This window comes from Euprymna scolopes, chromosome 23 (assembly GCF_053919585.1).
Source record: "Euprymna scolopes isolate OS-2025 chromosome 23, ASM5391958v1, whole genome shotgun sequence".
Lineage (NCBI taxonomy): Eukaryota > Metazoa > Mollusca > Cephalopoda > Sepiida > Sepiolidae > Euprymna > Euprymna scolopes.
This window is the reverse complement of record NC_136504.1, coordinates 101,374,819-101,389,818: the sequence shown is the minus strand read 5'-3', so window position 1 is coordinate 101,389,818 and position 15,000 is coordinate 101,374,819. Positions and strand designations below refer to the sequence as shown.

At 35.0% G+C, this 15,000-nt stretch overlaps 1 protein-coding gene across 6 annotated transcripts in view; it reads left to right on the top strand.

Moving 5' to 3' along the window:
• LOC145246074 (cilia- and flagella-associated protein 99-like) overlaps window positions 1-15,000 on the top strand; it is a 697,934-nt gene that overhangs the window by 428,257 nt on the left and 254,677 nt on the right. For all 6 annotated transcript variants that reach the window (XM_080107923.1, XM_080107924.1, XM_080107928.1 and 3 more), the window contains 2 exons: window positions 1,471-1,615; window positions 4,353-4,447. In XM_080107923.1, the coding sequence (XP_079964049.1) occupies window positions 1,471-1,615; window positions 4,353-4,447 (240 nt within the window). The remainder of the gene's footprint in view (window positions 1-1,470; window positions 1,616-4,352; window positions 4,448-15,000) is intronic.

The window sequence follows — 15,000 nt, the reverse complement described above, 5'->3', positions numbered from 1 at the left end:
GTGGGGGAAGATGTGGCTGGTTACCTTTAATGCATCTAAAACCAAGCTCCTATCATTACATCACAAATGTTCTGATCCCCATCTGGCACCGATTGAAATGAATGGCTCTCTTCTAAGGAAGGCCCCATGTTTTGAGAAGCTTCTGGGTTTGACCTTTACTCCTGATCTGAAATGGAACACATACATCAAGTCTGTGGCCAAGATCGCTGGGAAAATGGTAAGATCCTTCTACTGCTCCAGAAGATATTTCACTCATCATGCAATTTTTTATCTATATAAAAGCCAAGTACGTCCAAGGATGGAGTACTACTGCCACATCTGAGCAGGAGCTGCTAAAACCAGCCTATCCTGCCTTGACAGAGTACAAAATAGACTTTGTGGCTTGGTGGGAGATGCCCTTTTCTCTTACCTGCAACCTTTCTCCCGGAGAAGAGACGTTGCGAGCCTGTCTTTGTTTTATCGTTATTTCCTGGCAAGTGCTCATCTGAGCTCCATTCTCTGGTCCCCCCTCGCCAATCTTTCACGAAAAACACCCGACTAACTGAAACTATTGTCAATAATTTTCCCATCCTTTATCCGTGCCTTAATCAAAACATAGATTCCATGAACAAAGCTTCTTTCTTAGAACTGCACGACTGTGGAACTCTCTGCCGCTTGCCTGTTTCCCCCCCCCCCGAATTCAACTTGGACGTCTTCAAGTCCAACACAAACAAATTCCTGATGAACCGGCCCCTTAAGTAATGACATCTTATCAAATCTCCAATACTAACTATTACTACGATACTATCCCATTGATTACTGTACACACAATAACCCTTATCCCCAAGTGGCTCCTGGGCCTTGATAAGTGGTGACCTCAATGTAAAAAAAAAAAAAAAACTTTGTAGATGCTTTTGTAACAAGGAGTTCTTTTTTCGGTATGAGGGTACTGGCCCCATGCCCAACCTTCCCAGAAGGTACAGACAGCGCCTAACCTTCCCAAATGGTCACTCATCTGGTACTGGCCAGGCTCAACATTGCTTAACTTTGGTGATCTGGCGAGAACTAGTGTGTCAACGTGATTATGCTATATATATATATATATAAATATATATATATATATATATATATAAATATATATATATATATATATAAATATATATATATATAAATATATATATATATAAATATATATATATAAATATATATATATATAAATATATATATATATAAATATATATATATATAAATATATATATATATAAATATATATATATATAAATATATATATATATAAATATATATATATATATAAATATATATATATATATATATATATATATATATATATATATATATATATATATATATATATATATATATATATATTATAACATGGTTGTGCCGTGCACACAAGTTGGTCATTTGTAGGCAAAAACATAAAGCAATAAATGTTTAGAAATGCAAAAATGTATCTTTTCTTTATTTCAGATAACGAACTTGAAACTTGCTTCACTGATGCTGGACATTGTGAAGGGTTGCGTCCATTACAAGCCAATCATTAATATCGTTCTGCAACCGTATTTTGAAACAAGCGGCCAACATGTCAGACATCACGAAGTAAATTCATATGTCGGTGAGTATTATAACGTTAGTTTTATTTAATGCCAAGGGCAGAGTTAGACACAAGGCTGAAGGTAGTTTCCTTTAATAATGACAAGAAACCTTCGCAACCACCAATAGCTATGGCTAAAGATGCATTACGTGAAAGTAATTCGTTCAAACTTCTCGGCTTAACGTTCATAGGGAACATGAGCTGGAACAGATACATCAAGAGCATTGCTGCAGCTGCTGTGAGGAAGATGGGCTCTCTCTACCATGCTAGAAAGTTACTTACATCTGAAAGTATCCTGTACTTCTATAAGACCACCATTCGAATATTGTTGTCATATTTGGGCTGATGCATCTGCTACTAGTCTCTCACTCCTGGACAGGGTTCAAAAGAGAGTCGCCAACCTGATAGGTCCTGAACTGTCACCTAAGCTTCAACCTCTGCCTGTTTTACAAGTATTTTAATGGTGGATGCTCATACGAACTACAAGCCCTTGTGCTTCCTTGACGTAAATACCCTCAACAAACCTGACAAGCAGCAAAATCCCACCCCTACACAGTAGAGATCCCCAGATGTAAGAATGTCTTCTACTCTAATAGTTTCTTCCCTAAAACTGCTAGACTTTGGAATTTCCTTCCGTGTTCTTGCTTCCCCAAACTGTATTGACATGCAGAAGTTCAAGTGTAATGTGAACAGACATCTTGCCACTCAACTCCCTACATAGTATCCCTGCAACTTATGCCCCTGATAATAGCCCCTAACACCAAAGTGGCACTATGCCTTGTTTGGGGTGAAAATGTAAAAAGAAAAAAGTTTGAACCTGCTCTCATCATGGGTTTTATTGTCATGTTTTGACCGATGTAACCTTCAACCTTCTTCGGGTGTATCTTGCTGAACTCAGGAATCTTTCTGTCGGACTCAGGAATTGGCACAGAATTTCAAACAAAACCTTTTATTTAATCCATGGAGATAGCATGCCGTCGTTCCATCAGCCATGATACGGAGTAGAAGCCTTAAGCAATTTGAAATTATATTCTTAGTATTGCCTGTACTATGGATTGAACCTTCAACCTCCAGCAGAGTGTCACTGAGTACTTTATCTGCAACGCCATTGGTTCTTGCAGACAATTCTAGTATGAATTTTGGGAGTCTTACAGCTATTATAGTCTTACTATTTATCATTATAAATCAATACGTATTACTACACATATTTGTCTCTGATGAGCTGTTTGGTGAACGTTCCACTAATTTACGAAACACGTGTAAATACATACTACATAAACATACAAATAAAATATTATGAGTGTGAAATAAATGCATCGTCTGATTTTGGCTTTAGGCTTTTCATGCAAGCTTTTTAGTTTTTCAATCCATGTGCTAAATAGAAAGAACTTATGATTCCTTATAAAACATTAGTTTGCTAAATAAATTTCCTTTGATGAAAATGAGCCATGTTTTGAAAATCTATGGATTAAAGAAAAAAATTAAAATTTTGTATTCTTTATCGAAAAATAAATTTGTAATTTTTTTTTTTTTTTAAATTTACTGAATTTAATTCCACATTCCCATTTATACTTTTACACTTTATCCGATTGGGAGTGTTTAATAAATACTGATACAGTATTATAAAAGCTGTAATCTGAAAATATTTCAAAATTTAACTTTATATATATTTAGGAAGCTCAATGTAATTACAGAGCAATATAGTGAATAAATGACAAAAAGTTATATTCCAAAGTTCATGATGTTAACCATCTTATAATTTATTCCTTTAATTCAGTTGACATTTACAATTCTTGACAGTATCTGTTTTGTAGTGCAAAATCAATCACTTAATTAATTATTATATCAATTAGTTGGTTGGTTGTTTTTGTTTTATGGCATATCAACCCTTTTCAGGTTATTTAATGCTGAATCCAAAGATTCGGAAGAAAAAATTTGTAATAGAATGTATTTGTTGTTTTCAAGTCGGTTTCTATTTAACCCATAGTTGGGACCCTAACAGGTGCTACCACTCCGGGTCAGAGTGGACCTGGTAGCAATGGCAATTAAAGGGTTGCTCCACACTCCTCAAAGCCCGCAAGCTGGGGCCTCACCACTGGATATAGTTTTAAGGACCATATATCAATTAGTGAATCTATTATGCCCTTAACTCATTAGAAGAAATAGCAACAATTAATCTGTCAAAAGGAAATAAAGTGTGGTTTGGCATGATTAAAATTCGAAAATTGGAAGAGAAGCTGCAAATGCCTTATAATATGTTTCCTTTACGCCATTTTGAATTTTATTGCCTTTTGACGGATTGATTGTTGCTATTTCTTCTGATGAGTTAAGGGCAAAATAGATTCACTAATTGATATAATAATTAAGTGATTGATTTTGCACTATGAAAATAATATATAATATATATAATTATTTATTTTACTTTTAAAAACTGTCTTCAAAAAGTGTGACCCTCTTTTACTATAAATCCGCTCAAAACTGAAGCACTACACACTTGAAACCACCGGACTAACACGTAAATTCTCGTCTCTTCGCCATAACACCAAAATGAAGAAAAAGAAAAAGAAATTCATGAACCGGACTTTTGACCCTGATGAAGCTATATATTAGCGAAATATAGGACTTACAAAAAAAAAAAAAGCAATAAACAATGATTTTATCATTATATTCGACACTTCAAAGTTTTCAAAAATTTCTCAAAATATAATTATTGATACTAATAATAATTTTTATTTAATGTTTTTATTTTGTTTTGTAGTGCTTACATATGTTTACCTATTTGAACTGGACAACTTGACATTAGCTTACTTTAAAAAATTGGCCAACACTTTCACGGCTTTTAATATGTACAAGGTATGTACGATTTTTATTCTTATTTATTTATGTTTTTATTACACTTCCTCCCAAACAAGGCAAATTGCCACTTTGAAGTAAGAGGCTACCATCAGGGACATAAGTTGCAGGGAGACTATGTAGGGAGTTGGGCAACAAGATGTCTGTTCACATTACATACCAGTACAGTTGGGGAAAGAGGGACCCGAAAGGGAGTTTCAAAGTCTAGCAGTTCTGGGGAAGAAACTACTGGAGTAGAAAGCTCTCTTACATCTAGGGATCTAGGGGTGGGATTTAGCTGCTTGTCGGGGGTGTTTATGTTGAAAGGGTACGAGTGCTTGCAGCTCGTCAGAGCATTCATTGTTAAAATATTTGTAGAACAGGCAGAGACATGCAACATTTTGTCGATGGGACAGAGGCTGAAGCTTAGATGACAGTTCAGGACCTATCAGGTTGGCGACTCTCTTTTGAATCTTGTTTACGAGCGAGAGATTAGTAGCACATGCACCAGCCCAAATATGACAACAATACTCCATACATGGACGAATGGTGGCCTTATAGAGGTACAGGATACTTTCAGGCGTTAGTAGTTTTCTAGCACGGTGGAGAGAGCCTGCCTTCTTCGCTGCGGTCCTGGCAAACTGAACTGGTGTATTATTTATATAATAATACGATAACATATGTGTTATTTTGTGTGTCACGCTTACATTTTTTTTCTTTCAAGTGAATGTCGTTTAATTGTTATGATCTTCCATTTCTTGTGATAAATAATTTTACCAAGAATTCTTCATAAGTTTTGGTTTCATGACCTGGCTATGCTGGGCGTCTCTGCTAGCTTAGATAAATACTTCACACAAAAGAGAGTTTTTACACTGAGCATCCACAGAATGCCAACATCAATATATTACATATGAAAGAGTCCGCTGTGAAATTTCCACAGGCTCTGCCAGTTGTTATTACTACTACTACTACTACTACTACTAGTAGTAATACTACTCACCAGGAGTCCTCACGTGTCATCATTGGAGATTGCTCCCTGACAGCAACCGTTGGTGTTCCTCGGAGTCCTGGTGACAATAAGTCTCCTCCAGATTTCCAGTACTCTCTACCTCTGTTATCCAACTTTGCAAACGAATTTGCATCATAGTAACTCGCCGTTGACTTCTCTAGCAATTACCATCAGTCTTCCCTGGATTTTGGGTGGGAATAAGCCTCCCCAACATCCCAGGTCCTTTTTACTCATCCAGTTAAGATCTGGTTAATGCTCACCGTCCTCAGTCTTTCGATTCCACTCGACTAGTTGTTGCGGCGCCAGTTAATACCGACACTACATTTGGGGAGGGGGGAGTAGTAAATTTACGACTTAGCAGTTTCAATTTTCTTGATTTCTGTTTTACTTCTGTTGCAGCTTCTATATGGTCAGTTAACGTTGATGTGTATTGGTCTCCGCCTTCAAGGGTTTTCCTAATTATTTTCACCATTTTCATTAGTGTTGCATCTTCTCAGCCATCCCCTTGATTCCAATTTCACCATTTTTTTTTTTCAATGTTTTTTTAGGATTGTTCTTAGTGCTTCAACGATTACTGGTATTATCTTGACTTTGTCGTCGTCATCATCATCAAATAATAGTTTTTGAGTTATCAGCGTTTCCATGATATAACTACAAGAATATTTCATACAATACAGAGAAGTGAGGCCCAGATAAGACTTTGGCCCATCCTTACGTTGTCCAACTTATGTTCTTTATGTCTTTTTTGCATGGGCCAATGGCTCATGATCAGCGTGACATCAATCGAAGTTCGAAAAAATCAATTTCTGGGGCTTACACATGAAATATGCTATAAGTTATCTTTCTTTTTGGTCTCTTGATCTTACTGGACAAGAATTCATCTAATCTGTTGGAATATCCAGTTTCGTGCTGTTAAGGTAACATCACTTGGAGAAAGCGCACCATCATCTATAATATAAATCTCATCTGCCTGTTTAAATGTATGTATGTATGTATGTATGTATGTATGTGGAATATGCCCTGGTGCCCAGCAACCTGAGTCCCAGTCATGGATCAAATGGCATGGTAGGTGGAGAGGGCTCCCGTAAGCCATGGTGAAAGCAACCTCTCTAGGAGAAGGAAAACCCTGATATAAAACCTGCGGCGACTGCTGCTTCCAATGATGTTGACATGCTCTTCTTTTTGCTTCAATATATATATATATATATATATATATATATATATATATATATATATATATATATATATATAAGGTTGGTGCAATTACATTCAACTTCAAAGAATCATAACTCTTTTCGAAATAAAAAAAACCATAAGAATCGACACATTTTTGCCAATAAGAAACAATTTATTTATCGCATTAGCATAAAAATCTGGAGTTCTGGAAGTGATGAAGTCATTGAAGGCCGATTTGGCATTATTTCTGCTTTTGAAGCGTTTTTTTTAGCAGGAAGTTGTTGAGATGCTTGAAAAAGTGATAATCGGTGGGCGAGAGGTCCTGTGATTATGGTGGATGAGGCAGAGTCTCATTGCCCAATTCGTTCAACTTCTGTAAGGTCAGTTGAGTAACATGCAGGTGAGCCTTGACATGAAGGAGAATTGGTCTCTTCATATTGACCAGTCTCGGGAACATACATTGAAGCTTCTGGTACATTTTGTCAGTTGTCCGACAGTACTTCTTCTCCGTAATCGTTTTGCCCAGATTCGAGAAGCTGTGATGGATGAGACCAGCTGCACATCACCAAACAGTCACCATAACCTTTTTTTGGTGCAATTTCGGCTTAGGGAAGTGTTGTGGAGCTTCTCCAGCATCCAACCACTGTGTCGAACGTCTCCAGTTGTCGTAGAAAATCCACTTCTCATCACACGTCACAATCGGGCCAAGAAAAGAGTCGTTTTTGTTGCACAGAAGGAGCGTAGAAGACACTTCAAAACGACGATTTTTTTTTAATTATCATTCAATTCATGCGGCACCCATTTATCCAACTTTTTTGACTTCCCTATTTGCTTTGAATGGCGAACGACTGTTGAGGGGTAAACCTTGAGTTCAACAGCAATTTCTTATGTAGTTTTGTGAGAATCGGCTTCAATTAAAAATTTCAAATGTTCATTATTAATCGCAGTTGGCCGGCTATGACTCTTCATCTTCGAGGCTCTCGCCATTATTGTGAAATTTCTTGAACCACAGTTGTGCCATTGCAGCTTTTCGGCTTAGTTGGAACTAGAATAAGAAAATCGTCCGGATATGAATTGTATCTATGCTATCAAAAAAAATGAATGAATAGATTGCGAACGGTAACGAATAACATGATTCGATAGAGTCAAAAACGCTCTTCAAAATCATATATAACATGGCTATATCAATTAATTAATATAACATTAATATAACATAACATAATTAATTGATATAACATATCAATTAATTAATTCAGAAATCATATAAATGTAACATATGTAAGAAAACGATATTGTGTTTGCACCAATCTAATATATATATATATATATATATATATATATATATATATATATATATATATATATATATATATATATATATATGCTTTCAACAATAATTCAAACAAATGTTAATATTTCGCTAGAATTTTTCCTCTGAGAAGATGTACTGACATTAATAATCCATGGATTAAGGATTCTTTAGTTCAAACAACAAATTTTTATTTTGAAAAGTGATTCTTTTTAAATGGAATTTAAACATATAAACTCTAATTTTATTTGCTCTCTCTAGTATATTGAGCAATTTTATTTGGCTGGGATTGTCTTATATGCATATTTCTTTCCAGTATTTTATAAGACCTGAAACCATAAGATTCACCAACCTGTACTCTAATTCATTTCAATACTATAACGTGTATATATATATATATATATATATATATATATATATATATATATATATATATATATATATATATATATATATAAAGCGCTTTAAAAATGACAAACGGAAAACCCCTAAGGACCCCTTTTGCCAACAAACTCATACGAAGTTAATCGTTGGCATAACATAGAAATACAAAAAATGAAGTAAATTATCACAAAAGAGCAAATACTCTGGGATATATGAGTAAAAAAAGACGAATTCGTATAAAATAATATATATACAATTATATAAAATGTATATACAAATAAGATGGACGGGGTATGGGAACGATTAAAATATATCCCCAAGCACGTCCAGTGATTTAATAATTTCCTTCTGTCGACAGAGAGAGGACCTACATGAAATAACCGAGACTGACTCCAAAATATTTAAATGATTTTGAGAGTCAGCCCGATGTAAGATTCTAAAGCAATTCATTTTATATGCATTCGCACAAGCTGGATTTTTGATTAGGAGTTGCCCAATGGCAGATTCCAAGGTAGAAGAGGGGCGAGAGCGACATGGCTTGCCCAGTCTAATTTCTGCTGGGATATACTGGTTACTGCATGTCTGAAAATTTAAGAAGGTTCGACCCACATAGCCAGCAGCGCACTGGCAATTGAATTCATAAATAACATTGCTTTCTATGATGTAAGGCAAACTATCCTTCGTAACCAGTGGGGAATGCAGATTTTACACCAAAAACCAAATGTAACACAACAGAGAGGAAACAATTTGATACAGACTTAATAATCCATCTGCCCAAACACTGACCAGTTTTAAATAAACAGGACATATATATAAAGGTTGATTGGGAAGTCATAAGAGAACACATCAGAGATATTCCGTGGACTAATATCTTTTCTCTTCCTGCTGAACAATGTGTTAATGAGAAAACTGAATGGAACAAGTATTGAAGCGTATGTTCCCACTCTCCCCAATGATTAAGTTCTACTTGTGCAGCTGCATTTCGATGATTCATCTGCCACAAGTCAAATACAAATAGACAAAGTCTAGAAATAATTGTAAAAGAGAAATAACTCAATACAAGAGAAGGCATGCCAAAGTTATCAGGAAAGGTATCAAGTTGCAAATAATTTCTGGGATATTTATGATAGGTTGCTGATTAATGGACAATCAACCATTTCACCATGAGGTCGCTTGCACAGCAACCGAGAAAGCTAACCTGCTAGCCTGGCAGTTCGCTTCCAATTCTGCCTTAGCCCCCTCCCCCCCCCCAAAACCACTCGCTCCCAAATTACCCTTTGCAAACAGAAGCCACACTTGTAGATGTGTAAATCACACCTTTCTAATGCCAATGATATCATAAAAAACCTAGACACCTCAAAGACGTGTGGGCCTGATCTCATTCCTACCATACTAATTAAGAAATGCTCTGCTGAGCTAGCCTTTTATCTCTTAAAACTTTTAAACAAATGCCTAGCCGATTCTTACTTCCCTGGTAGCTGGAAAATTGGCTCCATTGTAGGAGTATTCTAAGAAGTACTTTAATGGAATATGATCTACTGAACTCGTGTATCATCGATATAAATACTCCTGACAAGTTTATATGTATATATATATATATATATATATATATATATATATATATATATATATAAATGTGTGTATAAGTGAATTTGTGCATGCATATATATATATATATATATATATATATATATATATATATAACACAGGCTCCTTCAGCCTTTGGCAGGCTATGGATACCCACATAGAGTTGCCTACGCATGAAATTTTTTCAGAAGGTGCACAATCTCCGACCACACTTCTCAAGTCAACATTGTTAAATACCAGTGGCTAGTGAAGTGTATGTACAGGACAAAGACTTTTCAGATCTATCTGCGTAAGTATACTTTGATAATTACGTTTCAGTTTGAAGAAATATGGTATAATAAAATTATTGGGTGTTCGTTCTCGCCTGACCTCCATTGAATGTAAATATGTCACAAAGTTTAACAAGGTTTTTTAAAAGGGGTGAGGTCCACAATAACACCTTAACTTTAATCTTAATTCACGTTAGCTTTTATTTATTTTTTGGAGTTGAATCATATTGTGTCCAATAAATTCACCTCATCAATTCACGTTCTTATTAAAGTGAAAGGCAAAAAAAAAGTCGGAACTTTAGACAATTCTCGACACAAATTCTGCACAACTGTGTTTTTCCTTCTCCACTTGTACCTGGCACTCTTTCGAAAATAGATAAATAGATAAATAATAAAAAATAAGAATATTACTTGTTATCGTGTCAAAAGAAAGAAAAAAATATTGCTCACATGATTACGTGTCGTTTTAAAACATTTACATAACCTTTTTATTTTTATTTATATATCTGTTTAAGCTTTTTTGTCAGTGTACTAGAAGGAATTCAGTTGATTACAACCCTTTCTGCGTGTTCTTTACATTACAGTACTACAACCCTGAATCCGACGGCGCAATACTACACTGTTCAATACTGTAAAACTGAAACGAAGCTGTTCTGCTTGAAAAGGGCGCCATTTTTTTTCTTATTAATATTTATATCGATTTTTTGCTTTAAAATACTAAAGTAATTACGTGTTTACTTTTTTAATATCCCATTTTGCTGTTTCGGATTATTTTACTAAAGTGAAGCGTCATTATTTTTCAAAACTGTTTTTGTTTCTTTGTTTTTCGATATTTCGTCGATATTATTTAGTAAGAGTGTTTAGCAGAAAAGCCAACAAACGACTACCCGAAAAAATAAATATACAAGAAATTAATGTTACCATAGTCAACAAAAGTTCTTCAGTTCACGTTATTTTTTGCTTTGAAATAGTTTTTAATTCTCTTTACTTGAAATAATTTCAGCGAACCAAAATTAAAACGAAATTTGAGGCGATAACTACTTAAATGAATTTTTATATAAACTACACATGCCATAATCGAATATCCGTCAAACACAAAATAACGGAAAACATTAAAATATGTTTATAAATATTCCTTACGTTGACAGAACTCTCTTAAATTGTTAACACAGAATGCTCAGGTGCCCCTTCTTCAAATTGAAAACGAGGCTCTCCATTTCAAAGTCGCTGCCATTTTGATTTTTTTTAACCGGTTCGTGAATTTAAAAAAACAAATTTTTTTTTACAAACTACTTAAAAATACAAACCATTGAACTTTTCTACCATAAAAGTAACTTTTATTGACTATGGTAACATTTATTTCTTATATATATATATATATATATATATATATATATATATATATATATATATATATATATATATATAACATTTTCTCTTTGTAAGGAAACATCATTTTGTTGGTCAGTCTTTACTACGAATGGAAACAAAGTTGATATAAAAAAATATATATTTTCGCGAAAATTATCTTTATTGCCATCATATTTTGCTCAGGGTAAAATATTTGAGTATCAAAACCTATCTCTTTACAACCCCCTCCTTTTCATAACCTATCATACTTTCATCAATCACAGTCCATTTTCTGTAAGCTGTTTTTGAACCCAGTCAACGACGAGTACTTCTGCTAGTATATATATATATATATATATATATATATATATATATATATATATATATATATATATATATATATATATATATATATATATATAGCCCTTGAGACCCTGAAGGGGCATAGGCCATCTACAACTTTTTGTATATGTTTTTGTAGCGAGGAGTTCTTTGTACAGGGTGAGGGTGCTGGCCCCATGCCCAACCTTCCCAGAGGGTGCATACAGCGCCTAGCCTTCCCAAATGGTCACCCATCTGGTGCTGGCCAGGTTCAACGTTGCTTAACTTCGGTGTGTTAACGTGCTTGTGCTATATGTATATATATATAGTTTTTGAAATATAATATAATTATCCACTGACACGTGTTTCGTCGTCTACGACTCATCACAAATATTTGTGGCTGACATAGATTCTCTTCCTGATTGGTCTTTCCTCCACCCACCGACCTCTGGCCGGCTACAGAGTAAATGATATGAATAAAGATTGGCTGACGGAAGAAGAGAGGGAGGTTGAGCAAAGCTGAGTGATAAATTAAAGGGGAGGTAATTCGTGGCATCTGGCGTAGGTGAAGCGGAAGTAGAACAACTGAAGATAATTTTTCATTTGTAGATGTAAATTAATTAAGGTCGGCAGGAAATGAAATCTATTTGGTCAGTTAAAAGGCAAATTGTTCTCCAATCTCCTGTTCGGAAGATGAAACAGCTTTATTTTGTGATTATCTTATCTCCCGCATCCAATGTTGTGGCTTTTTTTTTTTTTTGTTTTTTTGTTTTTGTTTGTTTTTTTTTTTCTTCATTTTATGCCAAATCTCGTCCTTATCTTTTCTTATAATTTGTTAGATCCCTAAATTAATTATTTTGTTTGTTTTATCAAACTCCCTCTCTCTCTCTCTCTCTCTCTCTCTCTCTCTCTCTCTTAGCTTTTTTCTTCTCTTTTTTTTTTTGCTTTTGTTTTGTTTGCCTGTTTTTTTTTTTCCGCACTGTTTTTTTTTCTTTATCTGACTCGTTTTCGCTTTCTTTCTTGTTCTTTTTGTTTTGTGTCTTTGTGTATTTGTTTTTTATTCTCTGTCATTTTTCCCCCTTTCTCTCTTTTTTCTCTGTTTCTCTTTTTTCTCTCGTATTCATCTCTCTTTTCTTTGCCTTTTTTTTTGTTTTTCTCCTTCTTTTCTTCCCTCGTTTTTCTACTTCTTTTTATCTTTCTCCCGCCTTTTTTTTTTTTTTCATTTTTTTCTTTTTCTCCCCTCTTTCTTTTTTCTCTTACTCTTTCTCTTATGTTTTTTTCTTTTTTCACTCTTTTTTTTTTGCCTTTTTATTTTCTCTCCCCTTTCGCTATTTTTCTTTTTTTTCCCTCTATCTCTTCCCTCTTTCCTTTTTCTTTAGCAGTTATCCCTCTGTTTCTTTTTCTCTTTTTTCTCCTTTCTCCTGTTTTTCTCTTTGTTTTATTCTCTACCTGCTTTCGTTCTTTTTTTTCTATTTTTCTCCATTCTTTTCTCCTCCACCACCTCCTTCTCTCGCCCTCCCTCTCCCTCTCCCTCTCCCTCCCTCTCTCTCTCTCTCTCTCTCTCTCTCTTCTCCAGTGAGTGTTTGAGTGTTTGACTATACTATTGTTTTATACTAGTCTTAACCCACTTGACCGTTATTGGTATAATATTCGGACATCTCATTTTCCGTTTCTATCTTCTAAAAGAAATGCAATTCCAGTTTCAGTAGTATCGTTACGGATATAAGAAACAGACTAGTTTTCTACTTTATTAATAAGTAATTTTGTTTTGGCTGATTTAACCACGTCTCATCTATAATATAAATCTCACCTGTCTGTTTAAATGTATGTATGTATGTATGTATGTATGTATGTATGTATGTATGTATGTATGTATGCATGTATGTATGCATATTTGTGTGTGTATATGTGTATTGGGGTGGAGAGGGCTCCCGTAAGCCGTGGTGAAGGCAACCTTTCTAGGAGAAGCAAATCTCTGATTTAAAAAACCATAAAGCGGAAGACCAGTACCCGCATTAAGCTGGTCTGCAGTTTAATTTGCTGCTGGCTATCTTGCTCTTGCTTGTTGCTGGATCTCAACATTTTGAACAAAGAGAGAGACTTAGCTGTCGTACAAAGCTAAGATTCTGTAACATCATCTTTGCATAGATACTCCCTCAGGTATTTGGGCTCATGGATTTTAAATGTCTGAGGGAGTGGCACTCGTCTGACAAGACGTTGCAATCATCATCATGTATGTATGCCTAAAACTTAACTCTCAACTAGGCAGTTTGCTACAAGGAGGGGTCGATTTTCTGTGAGCCATTCTTGCAAGTCATCGTATCGGTAGAATCGACTTTGCCTAATTTTAACGTTACGAACATCCAGTCGCGTCATGATGAGACGTCATGGTAAGACGTCATGGTAAGACGTCAGGGTTGTTGTTTTTTTCTTTTTTCATTTTCTTTTCTGCCTTTGTGTGACGGGTTTGAGCCTGTCTACTACAATTTTTTTTTTTTTTTTTTTGCTCAACACACACCTCCAAATACCCGGGCAACGCCGGGCACCCAGGCTAGTCATATATGTCAATACAAATGGTGTTCAATAAGTAATGCCTCTGCCCATTTCTGGTTGTCTGATCTAGTTAAAATTTTGCATGTACAATGATTTATATCTCTATGAGTTATGTGGCAAATTACAGCTCTGATATAGTTGTGATTCCTGATTTGAAGGTGTTTGAACTGAGCCAGGTGTAGAAATGGAGCTTGTTGAGTATTGCGCAGTGACACGATTTTTGTATTTGAAAGAATGCACAACGCAGGAGAATTTGAATGAAACGAAACAAACATATAGTTTTGATGCTCCATCACATGACCTTGTCAAACGTTGGCATCGTGAAATCAAACATGGCCTGAAATTTGTGGAAACAGCTCCCAGACCTGGTCAACCCATCTTCTGCCATTGATGAGGCATTTGTTAATCAAATTGAGGCTGCCATTTTAGAAAATCAATGCGAGATTATTCACCAACTAGCCCAAGAGGTCAAGATTAGTACAGGGTCTGTGGAAACTATAATTTGTAATCATTTGCATATACATAAGATGAATTCCCAGGCTTTTGACATCTTTCCGAAGTGAGAACCAAAGGATGAATTTGAAGATGTGTTAAGATGAGTCAAAGCTTTTCAAAA